Raw genomic sequence first — 22,835 nt, forward strand, 5'->3', positions numbered from 1 at the left:
ATAATGCTGTAGTGAACATAGGGGCACATGTATCTTTCCTAATTAGTGTTTTTGTTTTTTTCGGATAAATACCCAGGAGTATAACTTCTGGATCATATGACAGTCCTATTTTTAATCCTTTGCAGAATCTCCATACTGTTTTCTATAGTGGCAATGCCAATTTACATTACCACTAACAATGAAGAGGGGTATGCTTTTTACCAGTTGTAGGTTAAAAATTATTTGGATCCACTTTAACCATTGTGATAAAATTTCTCTGGGAGTTAGTCTGTTTTATAACTTTTACAACACAGTTAAAGACTCCTTGACCTGGGTTACAGATCATGGTTTTGGCTCATTATGGTATTTATTAACTTGGACCATGTAATTAATATTGAGTAAGTGATTAACTACCAGTTGGTTAAAAAAAATAAACTCAGTAATGGGGCAAGCAGGGATGGATGAATAAACAAAAGTAGAAAAGTAAGTAGTTCATGATGTTGTATAAATCATTCAGATCAAAATTTAAACAGGAAAAAAAAACTTACTCATGATTGAGATTAAAAATTCATCCCATCACTTGGAAAAAAGGCTCATGTGATTTTTGATAAGCACTTTTCTTTTCCCTTCCCCTCTTTTCTTTTTTTTCTCCCTTCCTTTATAGAACTAAATATGTCTGGCTCTCTGATTTTGTTGTCAGACTAAAATTAGCCCACAGTGATCTGGTAACTATAATATTCAAGGGGAGGGAAATATGGTAAGTAGTCACACACCTCACATCTAAATCTGTGAATTGAGTGATCATACATCCCTTTTTGCCTGGGGATAGACTCACTGTTTACATCTGCTGTTTGTGTGTGGTTATTAATAACTCTCCCTTTTACTATCTGAAGTTTCCAGTTTGGATGATGGAATTTTATGGCCACATATTTTGATAAATGATATCCATTTACTTCAAATACTAGTCTGTATAGAATCAGTGATGATAGTAACTATATGAAAACAATTGTCTGTTTTTACTCCTCCTCCTGGAAGCTTCTCTGAGGTTCTTCTTTGTGCTCTTCTCATCATTGTTTTTTATCTTTATTGATTTAAGTCTATAGTATCTCTCCCGTGCCTGTTTCCATAGCATACTTGGTGCCACTCTTTCATTTGGAGTTCAAATTGTAATATTGAATGTATGACTTTGGCACTGTGGTTAAAAAGCAGAATTAGTGGAGCCCTTTATGGCCTGGTAAAAATTAAATTTCTGGGCAGTTACTACTATTTTCAGGGATAAAAGGGAAGGAAGAGAGATTAGGGTATGGGCCATAAAGCAGCAGTTTTTTTTCTAAAAATAGTTTTGTTTGAATTTGTAAGTTTGTCATTAGGCATGGTGACTTGGTGTCATTTTGTGCTAGCTTACCTTATCTTGCTATAAAGTTCACTTCAGGAAAAAGGATTTAGCATAAAAATTTTGCTTTAATATTAAATGCTTAGCAAATTTATTTTGATTTCAATTTTGTGTGCTACAACCTGTGTATATTCATTATTTTGTATGAATTGCATTATATTCAGAATATAGAATGATGAGAATAATACTTATATGATGTGCTATTTTAAAATCATTAATGTTAATGTTTTTAGCCAAGTTACTTGTCACTTTGTTGGCTATGAAAAAACTTCAAGCCTGTGTAGTGAAATGGTACCTGTTTAAACTGAATAGTAATTGTTTTTTTCCAGGTCATGTAATGTTTGCAGAAATAAAAATGGAGAATGGAAAGTCAAAAGGCTGTGGAACAGTCAGATTTGACTCCCCAGAATCAGCTGAAAAAGCCTGCAGAATAATGAATGGCATAAAAATCAGTGGCAGAGAAATTGATGTTCGCTTGGATCGTAATGCATAATTTGAAACCACGGTTGGAACATTCTTACATCTGTTTTGCTGAATCTCCTAGTAAAAGTCATTTTTTAAGTAATACTGAATGCTTACAGAAGTTGTAAAAATGAACTTTTAAAACTCCCACCAGCTTTTAACAGTATAATGTTAAATATACTGTGATTTTTGTTAATCTCAAGTTTGGGTTTTTAAAGACAGCAAGTCTGGTCATTCAGTTTAAATGAATGGTTATACTATTTTTAATGAAATAAGCCATTTTCTTGTTATTTTCAGTTCTACATAGTGGGGTTTGTTTGTTCAAGTGTCCCCAGCTTTTATCAACTTATTGTAAGGTAAAAACATAGATGGTTTTTTCAAAACTTCTGTTTTATATATGTAATTGTCCTTGAAAAGAAAGGGCTCAGACAAATTAGGATATGATTTTGGTTGGATTTAAATTACTTTTTGTTGGCGATAAAGAAGTTTTAGATTCCAAAGTTTAGGAAGTTTTTTATTTGACTTAAATGAAGAAATGGAGTTTTCCTTCTCTGCCCCTCCACATTGTTCACAGTTTTCACATAACACTATTAACATTAACCTCCACAGCCCCTTGTTTTATTATTTCCAATGATTCCAAGTTCATAAAGAACTGATAATGTAGCAAGCCCCAAGTATAACAACAGGCAGACTGCCCCCAACTTTCTGTCTAGTTTCCAGCCATTGAGATGAACTGCTAAGAAAAGTAAAATAATTGAAATGTTGAGAAAGATAGTTATGTAAGTTAGTCCTCCACTGTTCACTTCTACAGGAGCTGATGCATTTACAAATGCAGTTTTAATAAACCATGGAACGCCTAGGCACAGCATATCAAACACATTGGATCCCACGATGTTAGACATAGCCATATCTCCTTTGCCTGTAAGAAAAGCATGTTGTTAAAATGTGCATACCAATACTGTATTTTATTAATAAGCTTCATAAAAAGAAAAACACTGGATACTTTTTGTTTTGGAAAATTGTATTGGAGCAAAAGTCTTACTGAATTTGTATTTTTTAATTTTGGGGGGGTTAGTATTTAAAGTCTTAACATTTATTTATCTAATAATTATTTATTAAACCATTTTTCAATAAGGTATGTAGATTACTTGTTGCTTTTCATTCTAACATGGTTAATTATTATTTAATGCACATTTCAGATGAAAATTGTTTGGGGGATTAGATTTAGTGAAATTAATCTGCTGTTAAATAGTAAATCTTTCCTCTTGAGTCACTCTTTTTCTTTTTTTCTTCAAAGTATGCTACTAAGGAGATAAATATTCTAAAGATACCTTTGCTCAGTGTATTTCAGCCAGGCTTTAAGAATGGGCATTGCAGCTTGAGGGACCTTGTTCTTACCTTTTCTTGCAACCAGCACACTTGCGATTGTGTCTGGTATGCTTGTTCCTGCTGCTAATAAAGTAAGGCCCATTACTGTATCTGGAATTTCTAATGTTTCCCCTGTAATAAACATAGATATTACAAGTTACAAATCTTATAGATTCACTGACTGTTCTCTGTAGATATTTCAGATATTTCTTTCCTGAACAAAAAGAAGGTGGGCACATTTTAGATTTCAGAACCAAAATGTACTTAGATTTTAGCTGGCAAAATATTTGAATCATATTAGTAAATTGGGTAACCTGGGTAGCACAGATTTTTAATGATGGATATCTAAAGATAGCTAAAGATACCAAGGAGTAATTTCCCTCCCTGGTATGCTTACAGAAGTTTTTGATATTTTGATGTTATCAAGGCCATTGCTTAATATATGCTAATGAGATTGATCATTTTCTCTCTTTCTTTTTAAAAACATTTTTCCTAAAGAGGTCAGATTTAAGCAAATTATGGATACCTTTTTTAAAACTGTAAATGTGTTAACATGGTATGCATTTTTAAAGTCATACTTTAGTGATATACTTTAATTTACTGTTTTCTTTGGGAAAGTACCATAAATCTTAGGAAAACAAAATAGGATTCTCCTCTAGTCTTTCCAACGTTATGGTCCCAGTTCAGTACTTCTGTTAAACCTGATGTCAATTCAACATTTTTCATAAATGTATTCATTTTGGGAAACAGAACTAGAGGAAAGTTTTTTAGAAAGTACATGTAACTGCTCTTAATATTGTTATTGAAAACTTCCTTTAGAATCTTTACCTTCTTTCTTTTTCTTAAAATGTCAATTAAAAGAACTTCAAGTAGCATATTTATTGCATGCTTGTATATTGATATTGGAATTGTAATTGGTTGTTAATTTTTGTTCCTGCTTTACCAGACTTCATATGTACACAAATAACACTAATACTTTTCATCGTTGGGGCTGTTCTATGATACAGTACTTGATTTTGCTCTTTTCTTGTTTTCCTAATGTCAAATGTGATCTGGCTGAGAAAATTTAGAGTTTTAATATGCAAGATATTGGACTTTTTCATCTTACTCATTAAAAAAAAAAAGAAAAAAAATATTCCTAGAATACCTTACTATTCTGAGTCACATACTAATTTGGGAAAAGTCAGAGGTCAGCAAACTTGTTTTTGAAAGGGCCAGATAGTAATTATCTTAGACTTTGTGGCTGTATGATCTCCATTGCAGTTTTTCAGTTCTGCCAGTGTAGTGTGAAAGCACCCATAGGGAATATGTAAATGGATGGGCAAGATTATATGTTCAGTAGAACTTCACTTGCAAAAACAGAAGATCCAGTGATTTGGGCACAAAGGTAGTATTTTGCTCACCTCTGATATAGGTCCATTCAGGTTAACCTTTTTGGGAGAAATTCCTAATTTTTTTGTTCTATGTTTATATTCAGTTTTTCCTTCTGAACTAGGAGTTTTGTGGGACTAGAGCTGGTTATGGCCAAGCAGTAATAGTTAAATCTTAATCATGAAGGTAGTAGAAACCTAAAATGAGACTTTATTTTATACCCTGTTTACTCATTTCATAGTACTTTTATATTGCCATATTAAAAAGCAAAATAAAATATAATCCAGTTAAACAGTGAACACCCATTGTTTTCTCAAAACACTGGCAACCTGCTATATTTTTTGTTAGGGAATGGAATTCAATATAAAGACTATATTGTAGTCCCATGCAATGTGAGTTAATTATTAGCATAAGAAAGACATTCTGTGAATTTGATTTCATTTATAAAATGATCCTTTGACTTGTAGCCCTGGGCTGTATAATCATATCCCTGTTATGTGATATGAAACTCACAAAACCTGAATGATCTTGTTGGTATATTAATACTTAATCTTTTGTAAATAGCACTAATCTTGAGTCTTTGCTGAAAAAAATTTGCTCTTTAGCTAGACTACATTTAGTGAATATATGCTGACTGTTCTTATATAAAACTGATTGTTTTATTTCTAAATTATTTTCTTGTACTTGAGATACATACCAGTTATTGTGACCATCCAAACTAGGACATATGTGAATGCGGATATCCACAATGCTGACATGAAAAAGGTTATCACAAAATAATTTTTCCAAAACTTTCTTCTACAATCTGGTGTGGTTAGAAAAAGTAGTATAATAATCGGAAGGGATAGTACCCAAAAAATTCTCTTTAAGTCTGCTTCAGGCATGTTGAAAACACTTGGTGGATCTGTTAAGGAAAAATTAAACGATTTTGAGTTTTCTCAAACGGCCAGTTAAGTTAGAAATGTCCATTTAGAAAGCTATATTGAAATAAATTAGCTGTATCAGTTTTTAAGAGGCTATTTAAAACATTCAAATACCTCATTACTGATATTGCTGGCGAACAGAAACTAATTGAGACTTCAGGGCAGATGGTATAAAAATGTCAGCATTTTCTCAGCATTTTTCGATTTAGGGCTTTGAATCCATCAAAGTGGCTTGGTCATTCACTAAATGTGTTAGAGACATAATGTTTAGGAGGTGTCAGTTCAACATCTCTTGATTTTCCACAGTGTGGATAATCTTATAGTAATTTTTGCTTATAGGATTAACCTGGCATCTTAGCCACCTCGGTTGTCTCCATTTCCCAATACTGATGATTCCGCTAGCCTGCCTTGTGTATCAGATAATGTATACTTAGGGAGTATTTATACTCCCTATAATTATAGCAGAAATCTTTTTATTAAGTTTAATATTTCTAATTCAATTGTAAGTGATTGTGGGGATCTTGTTTCATTATTTTCTTTCATTAATTTCTAAACACAGAATTCACAATTTTTGGAATGAACCTTAAGGAAGTAGAGACTAGTATAGAATCTTTAATGTAACTTATAAAATTTGAGTATGTTTCTTTATTCAATTTGTTTCATTAAGTTAGTGGAAGACAATAATAATATATTGGATAAAAATGGGGATTAACTTTAAAATTGTTTAAAATTTGTGTCTTATTTGTAGAATACTATATGTTAGATCAGATCACATTACATTAGTGCTAGTAAAATAACTCACAAAAACTTTTTTGCCAAACCTCAGCCAATGGGCCAGTAAGTAACATTAGATATAGTTTTAGTGTAATAAAAAAATCTGGGACTGGTTCTTTTGAGTTCTTGGTCACAAAATGTAACTTATAGATGTATACCTCTTATACCTGCAAAGACTAGAAACTATAATTTTAAGAAGGGAAAAAGTTATGTTTAAATTTCTTTAAGTAATAAGTGAGAATAAGTTCCCTGTCTAAAGTACTAAATAAAATTTAAACTGTTTCTTACAACCACTTTATAAAAAAAAAACCCATAAATTTGTATTTCTGGTCGTAGCTAAATTTGACTTCCTACTAAACATTTACTTAAATATTTTGCTACTGCTTCAAATGACATGCTTAAACTCAACTATTTCCTTCCTTCTTTCTTTTTCCTCACACCAGCCCTTCTTCCTAAATTCCTAGTATTTGTAAGTGGTGTTCTTACTTTTTCGGTCAGTCATGACCGAAGCCTCAAAATTATCTCTGCTCCCTTTTCTGGCCCTATGTAACCCTGCAGTTGCCTAGTATTGGTGATGCTTCCTCTGCATTGTCTCACGTCTGTTCTCTTTCAGTCCTACTGCCTTCACTCTGTCTACACAGACACTAAGCACATGAGTTGTTTTAGTAGCCTCTTAAGGGCCTGCATGTCCTTTATCCCATATTTCAGTTCTGATAACTTCCCTGCTCACAAGCCTGCAAGCACTCTTAATCTAGCATTTATGACTGTCCTATTCCTTTCTGTCCTGCTTTCCTCTGCGTCCACACTGTGTACATTCTGTGCTCCAGTTATGTTAGTCTTTGGGTAAGCCTTTTGCTCATGTTACTTGCTTGTCAATCCATGGAATACTCTTTACTGTTATCTCTGAGTGATCTGCTTATGACTAATAAGTAACAGCTATTGAAGTCTTTATTAGTCTAATAATAGTTGTTACTTAGTCATAAAGCACGTTGTTAGTTAAAATCTTACTCTTCTGCAAGGCTTAGTTTTAATGCTCCCTTTTCTGTGGTAGTCTTTCCTATGTAACCATCCTCATCAAATTTTATACCATCTGTCTCATTTAGGAACCACAGTTACTCTTTCTTTCTCTTTACAGTAGTTAAACTTTAATATTTTAGCTTTTTTGCTTTCCCTGCCCCCAAAGTGTCAGAAGCTTCTTTAAGGATAGGGCTGCCTCTTCATCATCTCTGAGTCCCCATTGTGTTTTTTAAACTTAATAGGTATATAGTACTTGTGTTTGTGTTGCTAGTGAATACTTAATAGTGGGCAGAATGTGGTTATTACCTTCAGAAACCTGATTAAGACCATGTACGCTTACAGAAAGCTGGGAGTAGCCAGAATCTTCGTGAAATATTCCACTGTCGGTTCTTGATTGCCGACGGATGAATGGTTGATCCTCATCTTCCCATCCCATCAGTGGCTGCTGTTCACTTCTCTCTTCCATAGCTTTGGCGAGACAGGTACAGCAAGGACTGCATTTCTTTATAATATATTGATTAATTTTAATGTCAAAACACAGCACCAAAACATATAATCCGTATATCAAAAGTAGTGAAGTTCCTTCATACCTATAAATTAGAGAAATTTGTGTGTTTGTAAATTAAAAGTGGAAGTTATTTTAGAGTTAATAGCTCTAGGGCATTATCTGCTTAATTTTTTAATGCAGCAATAGAACAAAGAAATATGCTAGATATATTTTGGTTTTGTAGATGTGTCCAGACTTAGTTACAGCATTATTAAACATTTATTGATGAAAGTTTGACACTGTCCTTTATATTTCAAAACCAAGGATTATAAACTCCTGTCTTCATTTGTAGATCCCTTCCAAATGGCAGGCATAAAAATTTCTTTGAAAATAATAATAATTACAGATTTTCAAAGCAAAAGTGAAACAAATGATTGTGATTAGCTCTCCACCTCAGTTCATTGGAAGAGTATAATTATAAGAGAAAATAGTATATATTCTTTTCAGTTGTTCTAGTATGGGGATTTTGTGTAAAATATTCAGAATATGTTAGGCTTTGGCTGGAGCTTTTCAGTTTGCTATACAGAGTTTTTTTTGATGATTTTAATGTAAATGAATTTGGCTTGCATTCACAAGAAAACAAGAATATTCTCAAAAATAAAATGATACCTAAGGCACTGAGAACTGTTTTCCTATACTCTGGTTTGCTATTTAAAGAATTGTGATTAGCTAATACCATCACACTTGAACCTTGCACTTACCTTTTATTTTATAGCCAGTGAATCTCTGCTACAGCTTAAAAGCACAGAGTTCTTGGTTTCCCTAATGGAGGGATCATTAGCTTGGATACTCTCACAGTCATTGTCCCCTTTCAGACAACTGCTGAGTCCCAGAAGCATCCCTGTTGTAACCAAAAGTCTTTCCTTGCGAGAGAGACTAGGTTTCAGGATGATTCACTTAGAAATGTTGCTCCCTGCTAGATTTAAAGCTTCTTGACAGCAGCTATTTATGCAGTGCTGCCAAGTAGTGTTCTAGAAGGGTGCTGTTTACCTCATTTTCTGTTTTTCTAGTGTCCTCTGGCACTGGCAGTGTACAACTCATGTGGCTGTGTTTTACATTTCTTTATCCCTTAATACTCCTAGCATACTGATAAGCACTTAGTAGATATTTGGTACTTATTGACTGAAAAAGTTACTCTCTCCACTAAGTCATCCTCCATTTTCATTTTCTTGGAACAGTAAGACATGGGGAGATTATAAAGAAAGCAAACAATTTTTAATACTGAAACTTAAACATTTTTGATTTTTAGAGGAAGCAAGCTGTAGTTCCTCTTGCTAAATGAACATCAGAGAAAGTTGGAGGAATTTAAAGGGATTTTTTTTACTTCCTTGTTCATCTTCTCTCTCCAATCTTATGACCACAGCCACTTCTAACCTAGGCAAGGTAAACAATCCAGTAGATAACAAATTTGCCTGTTGGGGTTTTAATGAACAACAAAAGTTGGGAGACTTCCTGAACAGGCAGTCAGTGGGGAGAAGGAAGGGTGGTAAATCCAGTGGTTAGTGAGACCAGAAGGGAGACTGACTTGACTAAAAAGAAATCGCAAAGAAGGGAGAAGAACCCAACCAGCGATTGTGATGAGGAGGTTAGCTCGGAGACCTACTGGGAAATGGTATGGACGTCGCAGATACTAGAGAAGTAACTGAAATGTTTCTGAAAAAAAAGAAATGTTACCAAACCATCAGAATTTTATAAAATATTTTCTGTAATTGTTTTATGTAAGAGTTATGATTGTTTCAAACTTACCAGTAAACTTGGTTGTCAAATATTATGGCAAGAACTGCCGCTACGCTAATCGCATATGCCGCACAGTCTCTGAATAGGGGCCAACATGATAGCGTTGAAACCTGCAAAATGGTGATTAATTTACTGTTTCCATTACACTGTAAATTCTTCAAGTACTTGCTTAGTCTAATACTAAAATTGTATATTTGTAGCTAAATATTATCTTTTGCATATTGCTTAGAGAAAAAAGAATTTTAAGAAAAATTGTGTTTCTAAACCGACTCTGATTTTCATAAACTTGACCAAGAGTTATTTGTGGGTTAACTTAAAATTGAATACATGTTGTTTTTCTACTGATTAATAAATTTAGTTGAACACATTACTAGTGCCTTGTTTGTTCTAGCCTGTGAACAGTCCTTGTCATTTGTCAAGACAATAAATTCTGTTGAATGAAGTTTTCTTACCACATTAGACAGTAAGCCACAGGCTGCACAGATGCCAAGGAGATTATAAATTGCAGATCCAAGAATTGTGCTAATGCCAATGTCACCCTTTGTAATAAATACACCTATGAGCAAGATGGTAGGTAAGTTAGTGTTGACTTGGAGAGGATAAAATCACACCAAATATGCAAAAAATATAACGAGCGATAGTTACCTAGGAAAGCAGTAACTAGTTCAGGAGCTGAGCTACCGGCTGCCATGAAAGTTGCACCTGCAACATCCTGAGACAATCCAAAGGCTGAAGACAAATGAAATTATGTTATGCCTGGTAAAGTGACAAATGAAAGATAGAACTTTGTAACGAAATGCAATAGGTGTCAAAATACATCTTCACAGAAAAGCACTAACACTAACTTCAACTGGAAAAATAAAATGTAGGTTAAAAATAGAGGAATGCAGTGTTTTGCTTGCTTTATTAATTCATTACTTAATGCCTCTGCGGAAAGAGAGAAGGCCAGGAGAGTATTGGAACTGTGCTGCAACTCAGTATCCTGAGTGCCACAATATGGGATTTTTTTGGGACCTAGAAAAGATTCCTTTATAGTTATAGGGCTTGTGGGTGTATGGCAACCATATGACTTCTTTAAAACTATACTGTCAATGGTGCTCCAATGGGAGCTGAGAAAATAAAGTAGTCCAGGAGTCCTAATCTACTTGAAAGAGGAACAAAGTGAAATACTGGTAGTTTTTAAGGTCTATAAGTGAAGCTGAATTAAGGAGCTTATTCACAAATTGTCGATTTCAACCTTGTCTAAATACAAATGAGAAAAAATTAAAAACTCAATAAGGTTTTCTATTGTATAATTATAGTCTATTGATTTGAAATGTGGAATCATCAAAACTTTGCTCGAGTAGGAAATACAAGAAAATACTACTATTCAAATAGTTTGTGTATATCCCTCAGACTTAAAAAGCATGCAAGTCCATTCTCTAATGATTAATAGGATGAGAGTCTTAAGAAATTTTTGACCCTTTCAACTTTAGAGCTAAGGGACATACTCTGGGAAGGAAAGAGGAAGCCATGTTGAAGAAACTGCCTTGCTTTGGGAAGGCTGACACCAAGTTGCATCAGGTCCCCCACCAGCCTTCACTGGCAGACTTAAAAATAGCCGCGACAGAGACAGCATGCTAGGCATTATTTGCCCTAGGTCACAAAGTTAATGTCAAAGTTAGATCTAAAATTCAGGTTCCCAATCCTCTGCTAATGTTTATTGTTTACTGTACCTATTGGTTTTTGACAGTCTTCCCAGACCCTCAAACTTAGGTGTGCTTGGTGGAGGCTCTGTCACCTGTGATAGATGTTTCCTTATTACTTCTTGCCTTTAGGGACCATTACTGCTTAACAAACCCCCAAAGCTATGAGAGGTATAAAATGATTTTTCTTTTAAGCCACTAGTTTTGGGGTTTGTTAAGCAGTGGAAGATAACTGGAACCCTATTTGTTGTATTTACTGAATACCTACCATGCCGAATGCTTTTTTTATGTGCTAGGAATGTGGCAGTAACAGAACAGACAAATGCTTCTGCTCTTCTGGAGTTTAATTCTAGTGAGAAAAGACAGACAAAGTAAGCAAAATATGTATTATGTCAGAAGGAGCAAAAGCAGAGTTGGAGGTGGATATCAAATGTCATAGAGGAAAGATTGTAATTTTAGCTTGGGTAACCAGAAAGGACTTCACTGAGATAGTAACTTTACCAAGACTTCACAGTGAAGGAGCTAGCCCCACACAGACCTGGGATAGGCATATTCTAGGCAGCTGGAGTAAGTACAAAGGTTTTGCGGTAGAAGCTAGCCTGGGTGTTTAAGAAACAGAAAAAGGCCAGAGTGTATGGGGTGAAGTGTGTGAAGGGGAGCTGCAGATGGTGAGATCAAAGGTAATAGGTGGCCAGATCATGGAAGGCCTTGTGGATCCTAGTAAGGACTTCGGCTTGTATTATGAAAAATACAGCAGTGCTTGGAAAGCCATCCACAATACTGCCTGCTGATGATACCAGCCCCAGTCATCTTTTTTATCCCCGGGGGGTTACCTGGTGTCAGCGGCCCAACCAGCTCTAGTCAGAGCCATTTTGCCACCTGTTAAGCCTCCATTGTGAAGAGTCCTCTCAGGACAGTTGGAATTACCTAACCCAGGTCCTCTATCTTACTCTCCACTATTTGCCTTTGGTCATGTTGCTTGATGGACATCTACCTGTGATGACTGATGAAGAGAGACTAGTAATAATTTATGTAACTTACCGTTCCTAGCATTTCTTACACTGGTTAGAATGATTTTGTATATAGAAATAATACATATATATTATTTACACTCTTACTAAACTCTGATATATAGTAGAATCAATTGACCATAAACCTGAAATAGAACAAAATGAAGCATATTGTCTGTGATTAACTTTTTTCATTTTATGTAAGAAGTAAACAATGTCTTACATTCATGATATATAACTCATTTTCATATACGTAAATTAATAATCTCAACCATCCTCAGATATGAGTGGTGACATTTCCATTTTACAGTTAAAGAAACAGGTCCAGAAAGGTAAGTAACTCAAAGCTGCATGGAGAGTAAGGATCTTAAATGTGAGGAGTTAGGGCATAAACCCCATCTGCTGGTTCTAAGTCCAGTGCTATTTCTCTCTCACCCTAAAACCCAACATAAGAATGGCCCTTAGTTATAACGTGGGGGGTGATTGAGTCATTTTCTTCCTTGCCTTGGGCACTGGTACATGACTACCCCCATTCCATTTCTACCTCGGGGGAAAAATAGCTAATGGGAATCAGGAATACTTCAGAAGTTTCCCAGCATATTCCAGACAATATATACATTTAGTGATGTTGGATATTACCACGAGTCCTCTTCTCAAATCAAATCAGGGCTAGTTAATATATGGAAAAAATTGGAAAAGAGCAAAATGCTTTGCCTTGAAGTAACTGTCTAAACTCGGGGCAGCTTCATTTAATGCTGGCTGAAGAATGCTTCATTAGAAAAATTCAGTCTCAGGAGAGAAAATGTGATCTATCTAGCTGATGCAAGGGAAGAAACAGGTGGCCCTACTGAACACTTTCATTTTCAAAAAGTAGTAACAATAAAGCTTGTTGCTAGGCACTGGGCTCTATTTGAGTTATGAAAAGAAAGGTTTTGTATAGATGGATGTGTAAAACTTCAAAGATATTTTAACAAGTTGTATCTTCAGGTTCAAAGCATATTTTGTAAAATGGTTTATACCTTTGAACTTTAGAATAGACTGGCTTTGTCTTCACTGACCTTTGGGTAGCATTTCTCTCTGCTATAGTTTATTATTCAAGATAAATTTTTCTGTTTTTTTTTTTTTTCCTCCCCAGAGCTATTAGTTTCTTCCTCTCTATTACTCTACAGGGATAATCACATTTCCTTCAGGATATAGTGGAAATGTTTAAGGTGAGTTTTCTTTATAGGTTTAGATATTACATTATTTATATAAAGTGGAAGTTTATGATAGTAAACTGATTACTAAAACTCATCACTTTCTCTTAAACGTGTTCTCTTCTATGATACCATGTTGGAAAGTTTGTGACAGTTTTTGAAAATCCTCTTCTGGAAATATAATACAGTAGAAAGGGTTTTAAACTAAAATGGAGACCTGGATTCAGGCCCTGCCAGTACCTTAATGTGAGACTTCAGATAAGTCATTCAGCCAAGCTGTGTATTTTGCCATATGAAAAAAAAACACACACTGGACTACACAATCTTTAAGATATCTTCTAATGTTATCAGTTTTTACTCAAAATGTGAGCTATGCATTTTATGCCATAAGACTCTGTACCACTTCTTACTGTTAAATAAATTCCTTTTATAATTAAAAAAAAAAACCTACATTATTGTAAATTTAGAAGGTGGAGGAGGGGAGAGGATCATTTATGCTTTCACCATTGTATTTTAACCACTGCTACTGGCTTTTATGTGTTTCCAGTCCTTTTGACAATGCACATTTTTTTTTAACAGAGTTACAATAGTAGGCTACATGCAATTTGGTGATTTCTGACACAGTTTTATAAAGTCCTCAATGACAGCAAATTTTCATGCTCTGTGAATGGATTCATGTTTTGGAAGCAATCAAAAGTCATTCAGACCCAACTCTAGTGACCAAGTTGGGTAGTCATGCTGATTAATTCTATTTAAGATCCAAAATGAAGTTTGACAGCAAACCATTTTCTTTTTTAAGTGAAGTACGGTCGGTTTACAATGTTGTGTTAATTTCTAGTGTACAGCATAGTGATTACTACTCAACCAATGTTTTTTATGATTTGCAAAATTGGTTCTGACATTAACTTCAAATATATTTCTAGGCATATTTTGAGTGACATCAGCATCATTGGAATAAATGCCTAGCCTCTCAGTGCATAACTGCATATATATGATCTGTGATGCTTTGAACAATAAATCAAAATATTTTGAGTACTTTACAGTTATTATCTCATATTTTGTCTAGATATAACTAAATAAATTCTGAAACCCTGTATAATGCTTTGAAAGGCCTGATTCCACTCAAAAAGGACTCCCCATGCCCTAATCTAACAGCTATAGCTGTGCTATAATATTAATTTCCATCTGCCCTAAATCTATCCCGTAAAGCATACTCAAGACATTTTATCTCCAAACTTCACAATTACCTGAGTTTTGCCTCCGTAACTTGCCCAAGGGCACATTGGTAGTAGCTCCGCAGATGGGATGGGCACCTAGATCTTCCCGAGTTTAAAAAGCTGCTCTTTCAGTTACCCATGTAGGTAAAGTGAAGAGATTAATACATAGCTTTATTATGATGACGATTAACGGCATTGCCTGTTCCTGCAATACCATCTCAGTGAGATCCAGACCACTTGGCACTTACTTAGACCCATACACCTAGGGCAGATTTAGATGCAACCCAAGGGGACCATAATATATTTATTTATTTATATTTAAAATTTAGATTAGATTAGAGGAAAAAGAAAAAGAGGGTGAAAATGCCCTTAAGAAGAGAATGGGTGCCTGCGTGGCAGGGAGGAATTACTCTTCTTAGATTCCTTGTTCTTTGGGAAGGCTTTGCCTCTGTAAATTTCATAAGGATTAAGAATCAAACAATCCCCTGAAACTGTCGGCTATCCAAATGCCATACTCACAGAATTATCTGACTCTCTTTCAATTTTGTCAATTTAAAACCAATTCTACCTGGAATTAAAGCTTGCATTTCTTTCTTATTGTCTGTTTCTGAAACATAAAGTAGGACATGGGCAAATATTAGTTCAAAGCATAGTGAATGAGAATAATTTTCCAATAAAAAAGTAAATATATTATTTAAGTTTGTTTCCCAAAACCTTATTAAGATCATTTTCACTTAAGGCACGTTATACTTCAAAGGATCAGCATGGTGGAGGGACCAGAATTTCTAACTCAAGAGCATATCAGTTTAACAGATAAAGAGAAAAGTTTCAAAACTAGCTCACTGTGGACTTTGGGCTATATCAAGTGACCAGTCATGAAGGCGTCTCCGTTTTCTATCTAGTTAGCTTGGAAAAAGTTAAAGAAGGGTTCTCCAAACAGTGGCTAAATAACTGTAGGAGATCCTCAGTACCTATCAAAACGGTATATATGAGACTGACACGCTACCTACTGCGCTAACGAGGCACCTAACTTCTATCAAAATTCATTAAATTATACATCTGAAATATGTGCACTTTAAAGGAATTATACCACAATAAAGGTGTTTTAAAAAATAAAAAACACAAAACACAGTCAGAGGGATCCCATACAATATGCAGCAAAAACAAACAAAAACGATACATAAAAAGGATCTGTACTGAACTTTTGTGTTTCTAAAACAACTGCTTATAAAGATGAGAGGTAATAGTACTATTTGGGCTGTAAGTTAATACAGTTTATATTATATATAAATGTGTTCAAAGAATCATTAGCCTGTCTTCCTTTAGGACCTAAATGAATAAAAAAGAAGATTGGATTAGAGGAAGGGGGTCTAGCAACAGCATTTTCTCGTATTGGTTCTACATCGTTAAGATGACAGAAAAATATCTCATGTTGTCTAAGAGAGGTAGGTGCTTGCTTTCCCAGGGCTGAGGTAGGGAGGAAAGGTTGTGTGACTTTTATAATCTTGAGTAGAGCAAGAAAGGAAAAGATCCTTGCTGGAAGCCTCAAGTAGTGGTGGTTCTAGAGGAAACTGCCAGACCAACATATATTGCTACAAATGAAGAGCATTTGCTTGCTTGAGCTGGGCCTGGCCTGACTATCAGCAAGAGGCTGTGGCCTCCACCACCTCCAACTTATCTCCTGCATGGAGACTCCAGTCCTGTGTTCTTCTAGTCTTCACCTTGCTGAAGACCCTTGTGCTAACCAAATGAACCACTGCTAGTGATTTGAGGAGGGGTCATGGGGTGATGGGGGCAGGGGTGGGCTAGCAGCCTGCCAGCTCCATCACTGTATCCTAGGCTGGGACTCAGAACATGGACACCACAGAAAGTCATTGCCTCATACATGATGGTTTGGTCCCACAGGACTATACTATAATTTCGTGTCCATCTTAGACAAAATGTTTAGTTCTCAGAATCTAATTATTGTGGGTAACTGTTTTATAACATTAATTTACAAGCCCCAATAGGTTGCTAAAAGTCTAAACTGATTTTTTTTAAGTGACTCAGCGGATCCTCATTATTTTGTGATATACTTCATCTATACTTAAAATGAATATTCAATGTATTTTGGGGGGCAAAACTTTCAGTGCCCTTGGGAGGAAAACACCTTTTTTAAGATTGTTCAAATAGAATAGTTTTTCTGAAACAACCCTGTTAAGGCAGCTAATCTCAAACAAGGACGAGTAAAATTATATCACATAGCAATCGAGAACATTCTTGGGTTTTGGCATTAGAGAGAGCAGGGCTCTGCTGTGCAATGGCTATGTAGTCTTGAGAAATTATATGTCCTGTCAGCCTCAGTTTTTTAATCAGTAAAACCAGACTGATAGTCCTGATTTTGTAGGGTTTTTGTGAAGACCATATATAATTTAGAACCATGCTTGGTCTTCTATAGTTGTTTTGTGATAAATGACTACAATAAATACATAAATAATTAATCACATTTCAGTACACTGTAGAATGCTCAGTAAATTTTTTTGAGGATTATATTAATACTTACTTGTTGAGTGCACCCATTATAACTCAGTGCTTATCAAAGAACTCTAGGGGAATGTAAAGCATTTGCAAACTTTTTGAAGCTAGTTTCTGTGGACGTAAACAAATTCTGCGGAAGTTGTTTTTTATTGCTGATGTCCTAATTTGGACAAGATCATGCTAAGACCTTGAAAGGAGAAATGACAGAATTAATTTGTAGGCATTTAAAAATGAATTGAACTAGCACTCTGTCTATCTCATTTTGTTGCCAGTATTTTCAATACTCAAGAGCAGGGTCAATTCTTAGCAGCTGAAGACGATTTGGCAGTGGCATGGGCATCCATCAATCACACATCCATAATAGCGACTGTATTATATTTCACAGCAAAGAGCGATTCGCTTGAGAAATGCATGTTTGCTGATGACGTTGTAAAGTAATTCCACAAGTGGCATCGTGGAAGTCATGATTATAGATATTCCATGAAGTCACTTAATGAAGATTATTTTGAAGAAGCAATCTAAATTTTAATGCAGTAGTTTCTTCTGCAGGGCTAGAAAAGTTATTTATTTATTTACTACTCCCAAGACAGGTTTTTATTTGAAAAATTCTTAATGGATGTATTCTTTCAGTCAAGTAAGTCATTGTTTGGAAATGTGAAAGCAAAAAACAACAACAACAAAAAATATTTAAAAAATTTTCCACAAAGAGAAAGGTTCTAGGTGGGGGACTTAGTACCCTGAATTTTAAATTTCTTAGTTTTATGTAATTAACATGGTGTAGTTTATCTAATAAAAAGTACGGTACTGGCACATGCATGAACAAACAGATCATTACCATCAACTTTAGCAAAAATGGTATTGTATCCTATAGCAAAGCAAATTATTAGTGGAAGAAATTTTAAAATATTTAAAAAAAATAAATAAATGTTTTTAAAAAAGAAACTATAAGTAAAAGAAAAGATGACAACTTTTCTGACGTAGGGATAAAAAGGTCTTTCTACGTGTAAAACCAAAAGGAGAATCATAAAGAAAAATATTTATAAACTTACTTAAAAATATGTTTACATCAGTGTGATAAACACATAAAATACAAAACCAAACAACAAACCATAAAAAGCATAGAACATAAAAATTATATGAGAAAGAGTTAATATCCCTATATTTAAAAAAAAATCTTGGAAATCAATAAGATAAAGGCTAATTTCCCTATATTTAAAAAAAAAAATCTTGGAAATCAATAAGATAAAGGCAAAGACTTCTCCTATTAGAACATGGGCAAAAAAAAGGCAAAACCACAGATTTCAATACACATATAAAATGTTCAACCTCACAAATAATGAGATAAATACATATTTAATAAAATAAATTTCCATTTTTAGGCAGTTAAACAAAGACATTTAAAATGATGTTATTCGTGGTTTTCTGGAATGGAAGCTACCACACATTGTGGAGATTCACATTGGCACACCTTTTGTGACAGGCCTTGGTCAATGTATAAGATAGAGCTTAAAATATGCACAGCTCTGCATCTTTATCAGAAAATGATCAGAGAAGCTTGCAAAGATCTGATACAAATATGGGCATAACATTATTTAGACCAAAAAAATTTTTTTAAATATAAAGAGATCAAAAATTTTAAAAATTGTGATAAATTTTTATTGGGTGCTTACTATGTATAAACACCAGTGTTGGGTGCTCAAATCACTTACAGAATCAGGAACTATTGTGATACCATTAAAAAAATCATGTTTTTGAAGAGTATTTAATAATATGGGGAAATGTACCCAATAAAATATTATATGAGGAAAAGGAAAAGGCTCAAAAGGCCTTTGTATGTATAGAAAGATCCAAAAGACTGAAAAGAAATATACCAAATGATAACTGTGAGGATCTCTGGGTGATGGAGGTTTTTTTTTTTTTTTTTAATTTCGTTTTTCTCTTTTGGTGGTGGTGGGGGGGGATTAGGTTTATTTATTTTTAGAGGAGGTACTAGGGACTGAACCCAGGACCTTGTGCATGCTAGGCATGCACTCTACCATTTGAGCTATACCCTCCCCCATCTCTGGGTGATGGAAATCTAGGGGAGATTACTTTTTTCTTCTATTTTTCTCACATTTCATCAATCTAAGTAAAAATATGTTATAAAGTAATTTAGTTTCTATTAAAGAAATATATCAATGTCAAGGCCAAATGTAAAATAAATGTAAAAATATATGTATGTTAAATAATAATAATTATAATTAACTTACACTAGACTGTTCTATAATTTCTTTTTCCATTAAAGAAATATTTGTTGAGTCCCTCCACTATTGCCAGATCCTGTTTTAGGTCCTAAGGACGCTGCTATTCTGCACTGAACAAGAGAGACTATGACTCACATTTCAGCAGGGGTTGGGGGTGGGGCCATGGCAAAGGGGAAAAGGAGAGGGTTTACATTCGTGCTCTTTCCCAGCAAGGTGTGGGGTGTGGGTGGGGGGTAGGAGGATGCGATTTCTGTGCAATCCTGTGAGTATGCAGTAGGAAATTAACTCTTAACTTTGACCTTCTTTGAAGTGAGCATTCTCAGCCAATTAAACTAACCAAGCCAGAGACAGAGACTGGAAACGCTGGCACTTTTGCTTATCTGTCATAAAACATCATTGATATCCCGAGTTTAGGGACCACTGCACCCATGTAAGGTCTGTACTTGGAATCCTGGGCGATGTACAAGACCAAAGGGATAGAACTGAGGGACTTGAACTGGCAAATCTTATTTTCAGAAACCAGTAACTGAGCTTAATTTCTAATGACCTGATGCCTGAGGTCACTTTACATAAGCTGCAGGGCCTATTTATTTACTTACTGATTCACAAACGCGAATTAGTTTCCTTACTTGTAGGAGCCTGGGAAAGAGAAGAGAGGGGAGGGCGGCCCTTAAAGGCATCTGTTTGCCATCTACCTTTCTAAAAACGTTATAACGTAAAACTGATAAAAGGTTTTTGAAGTATCAGGTGGCAAGTATTAAGAGCCCAATGTATTAAGAGTGCCAAGTGTGCCAAGTGCATCGATGTGAGACTTGGAACAGGTTACTGACAGCCAGGCGGTGCAGTAGACAAACCGGAAGTTTCTGGAGATAAGCAGTGTAATGATAGTTGCTTTGTGCTCATTTAGAGGTGCTCTGCTGCACATTAACCACCAAGGGAAACCACGCTCAGCCACTTCCTTGAGGTACGGGGCCCCATGACACAGGAGTCAGTGCCCTGCGACCCGCTGAGATGGGCGGGACTGGTGCTGAGCTACCTCCAAGACAGCTGTCTACATGGGTGGCACCACTGTTCTGGAAGGTTACAGGGGAGATCCCCAGCTACTTACACTCACTGATGATTTCCAAGGAGGGCAGGAAGTACCCGTCACAGACAATAGACACGGCCATGAACATGTACAGGATAATTAGGAAGTAGATAATGATGCCTCCATCTGCGACCTCCTGTTTTGTGAAAAACCCTTCAGGAAACTCTGATGATGGCGACACAACACATTGGGTGCTATTTCCTGGTAAGGAAAAGGAGGTGAAAATGTGAAGGATGTTGGAGTTACACACTCCAAGTCCACAAAGAAATTCCTTAAGAAAACTAAGTGTGCGGTTTCTGGGTGGGATTTTAAGAACCCTGGTGAAAATGTATAAAGCACTTTTGAATATGATGTAATTGTGGATCCCTAAAAGAATTGGTCTTTGGGACCCGAAAGAGGGGCTTTAATGAAATAAGATAATGATGGTGGAAGAATTAAAAAGAGGAGACCATAAAATCAGTCTTCCTTGTCTGCTTCACTTCTAAAAGGGAATTCTGAACCCCTGTTCCCCCTCAGAAACGTAGCTCTGAAGATGAAGACGTCTAGTATCTGTGCAATTTCATTTTCCTATTTCAGAGCCCAAGCCATCCACAAAGCCAAAGCCCAGCAAGAATCACTCATCCACCATAACAGAGGGAATTCCTAGGAAGGATTTCTTTTTCCATGACAAAATCTCTGACAATAAAAACCGGAGACTCTCCTGCTTCATGACATCTGTGAATTACTTCGGAGCTGTCTTTCAGAATTTATTCAAGGGATCAAAAGTGTTTGATACCCTACCAAACGCCAGAAATCAGAGCAAATACAGCAGGAAGCATAAACAAAAGTGAGTCAAGTGAGAATTTCCCTCTCTTTGTTCGTCCTGTATGTGGCAGCAGCCAGAGGGGTAGCCGACCCCAGTGTCCACCTACCTGGAGCCCTTGGGAGGCGCTGGGTCAGGGAGGCACCTGGGAGAGGCAGGTGTGCACTGGCCCAGAGGATGCCGAGGAGCAAGGCCCTTCTTGCCCACCGCGGGCCCCCTTCTGTCTGCATTTCTGCAGTGCTCTTACTGCAGTGTGCAGACTTGGGAAGGGAGAAGAGGAGGATTAAGCTGGATCATGTGAGGAGGCTCCTTCCTGCCCAGTGCCCTGCCCAGGGCACATTGCAGCAAGGCCAGCGCAAGAGGGAGGGTGATCTGAGCCAGCCAAGCTTCTCTGATCGGGTATCCTGAGCCCCAGAGAGGCTGGAGGAGGTAGGGCGGAGAGCAGATAGCCCCGTGGCCCCTCGTTCCTGAGGGCAGGTCCAGGCGGTTTGCTGTTTGTGAGGGATTTCACTTATCGTGTTCCTACTGGCTCTGCTTTTGACTTTCTGTAGATTTGGAAGGACCTGAGTTTGCAACTGCTTTCACCTCTCTCTCCAGCCTTTGCTTCTAGAAGTTGTTGGAGGTGGTGTATGTGCATTCTTTGGCGAGGTTGCCACTTTTATATTTCTGTTTTGGCTTCTCATCTTCTCTCCAATTAGGGCTAGAGGCAGGAAGTCACTTAGGAGGCTCCCGCAATAATCTAGTGGAAAAATGATGGTGGCTTGAAGCAGAGCTGTGACAGTGGGGATGGAGAGACATGGGCCGCTTCAAGAACTAGTAAGGGACATAGTGGATGGGTGCTATTTGACCACTGATTAGCTGTGCTCTCTGCCAGAGGTTGTAAAATACAAATCTGACAAGCCAGGGAATGTTCAAATATAAACTACAATCTTCCCTACACTAGCATTTACTGGGCTTGCCAAGATGTTAAAAGTTTCTGGCAGTATGGTAACACGTGGCTAATGGCACAGGCTCTGGAGCCAGACCATGTGGTTCGAGTCCTAGCATTGCTGTTTACTAGCTGCGTGACCTTGGGCAAATTGCTTACCCTCTCTGTTCCTCGGTTCCACTCTCTGTAAAGTGGGAAGGTGATAGTACCACTTCTGTTTGGGTTGTTTGAGGGTTACATAAATGAATCCACAGCCTCTGCCAGATGGTCAATGTTATCTATTTATCTATCTATCTTTACTATTATTATTACTATCATTGTATTATTTTTGATTGAGATAGAAGCTTCTTGGCCACAAAGGAGTACTTTAGTTTTGCAACTTTCGTGGTTCCTTTGCTTTGCACAAAAGGCATAAAAATTGCTAAGTTTTAAATTTAGAAACTGGGTTTTTCTGGTGGAAAGGAGTAAGTTGCTTCCGGATGTTTGTCATCTTGAGTTGGTAAAAATTCTCAAACACCCTTTTGGTTTGCTGGGAATTGGTACCCATCATAAACCTCTCCGAAACTGTCATTTCCAGGA

General features: G+C 36.2%; 2 protein-coding genes across 3 annotated transcripts in view; one reads left to right on the forward strand and one right to left on the reverse strand.

The window, feature by feature from the left end:
* MYEF2 (myelin expression factor 2) overlaps positions 1 to 2,972 on the forward strand; it is a 30,157-nt gene extending 27,185 nt beyond the window's left edge. For both annotated transcript variants that reach the window (XM_031453104.2, XM_031453106.2), the window contains one exon: positions 1,702 to 2,972. In XM_031453104.2, the coding sequence (XP_031308964.1) occupies positions 1,702 to 1,865 (164 nt within the window). In that variant the 3' untranslated portion in view covers positions 1,866 to 2,972. The remainder of the gene's footprint in view (positions 1 to 1,701) is intronic.
* On the reverse strand, positions 2,431 to 21,558 carry SLC24A5 (solute carrier family 24 member 5). Its single transcript, XM_064486359.1, has 9 exons — positions 21,438 to 21,558; positions 20,548 to 20,727; positions 10,217 to 10,300; positions 10,024 to 10,127; positions 9,581 to 9,681; positions 7,594 to 7,877; positions 5,271 to 5,477; positions 3,233 to 3,334; positions 2,431 to 2,753 (listed from the first exon to the last, which is right to left on the reverse strand). Exons 1-9 carry the CDS (start codon positions 21,556 to 21,558, stop codon positions 2,431 to 2,433), a joined length of 1,506 nt encoding a protein of 501 aa, XP_064342429.1.
* Between the last annotated feature and the right edge of the window lie 1,277 nt (positions 21,559 to 22,835).

This window comes from Camelus dromedarius, chromosome 5 (assembly GCF_036321535.1).
Source record: "Camelus dromedarius isolate mCamDro1 chromosome 5, mCamDro1.pat, whole genome shotgun sequence".
NCBI lineage: Eukaryota > Metazoa > Chordata > Mammalia > Artiodactyla > Camelidae > Camelus > Camelus dromedarius.

What these genes read in the sequence shown, in the direction of transcription:
- SLC24A5 (XM_064486359.1), bottom strand. Translation starts at nt 21,558, where the DNA reads ATGCAGACAGAAGGGGGCCCGCGGTGGGCAAGAAGGGCCTTGCTCCTC. An exon ending in ACTAGTTACTGCTTTCCTAG is followed by an intron (nt 10,128 to 10,216) that starts GTAACTATCGCT and finishes TCTTGCTCATAG; the next exon opens with GTGTATTTATTACAAAGGGT. An exon ending in TTTGACAACCAAGTTTACTG is followed by an intron (nt 7,878 to 9,580) that starts GTAAGTTTGAAA and finishes TCTAATTTATAG; the next exon opens with GTATGAAGGAACTTCACTAC.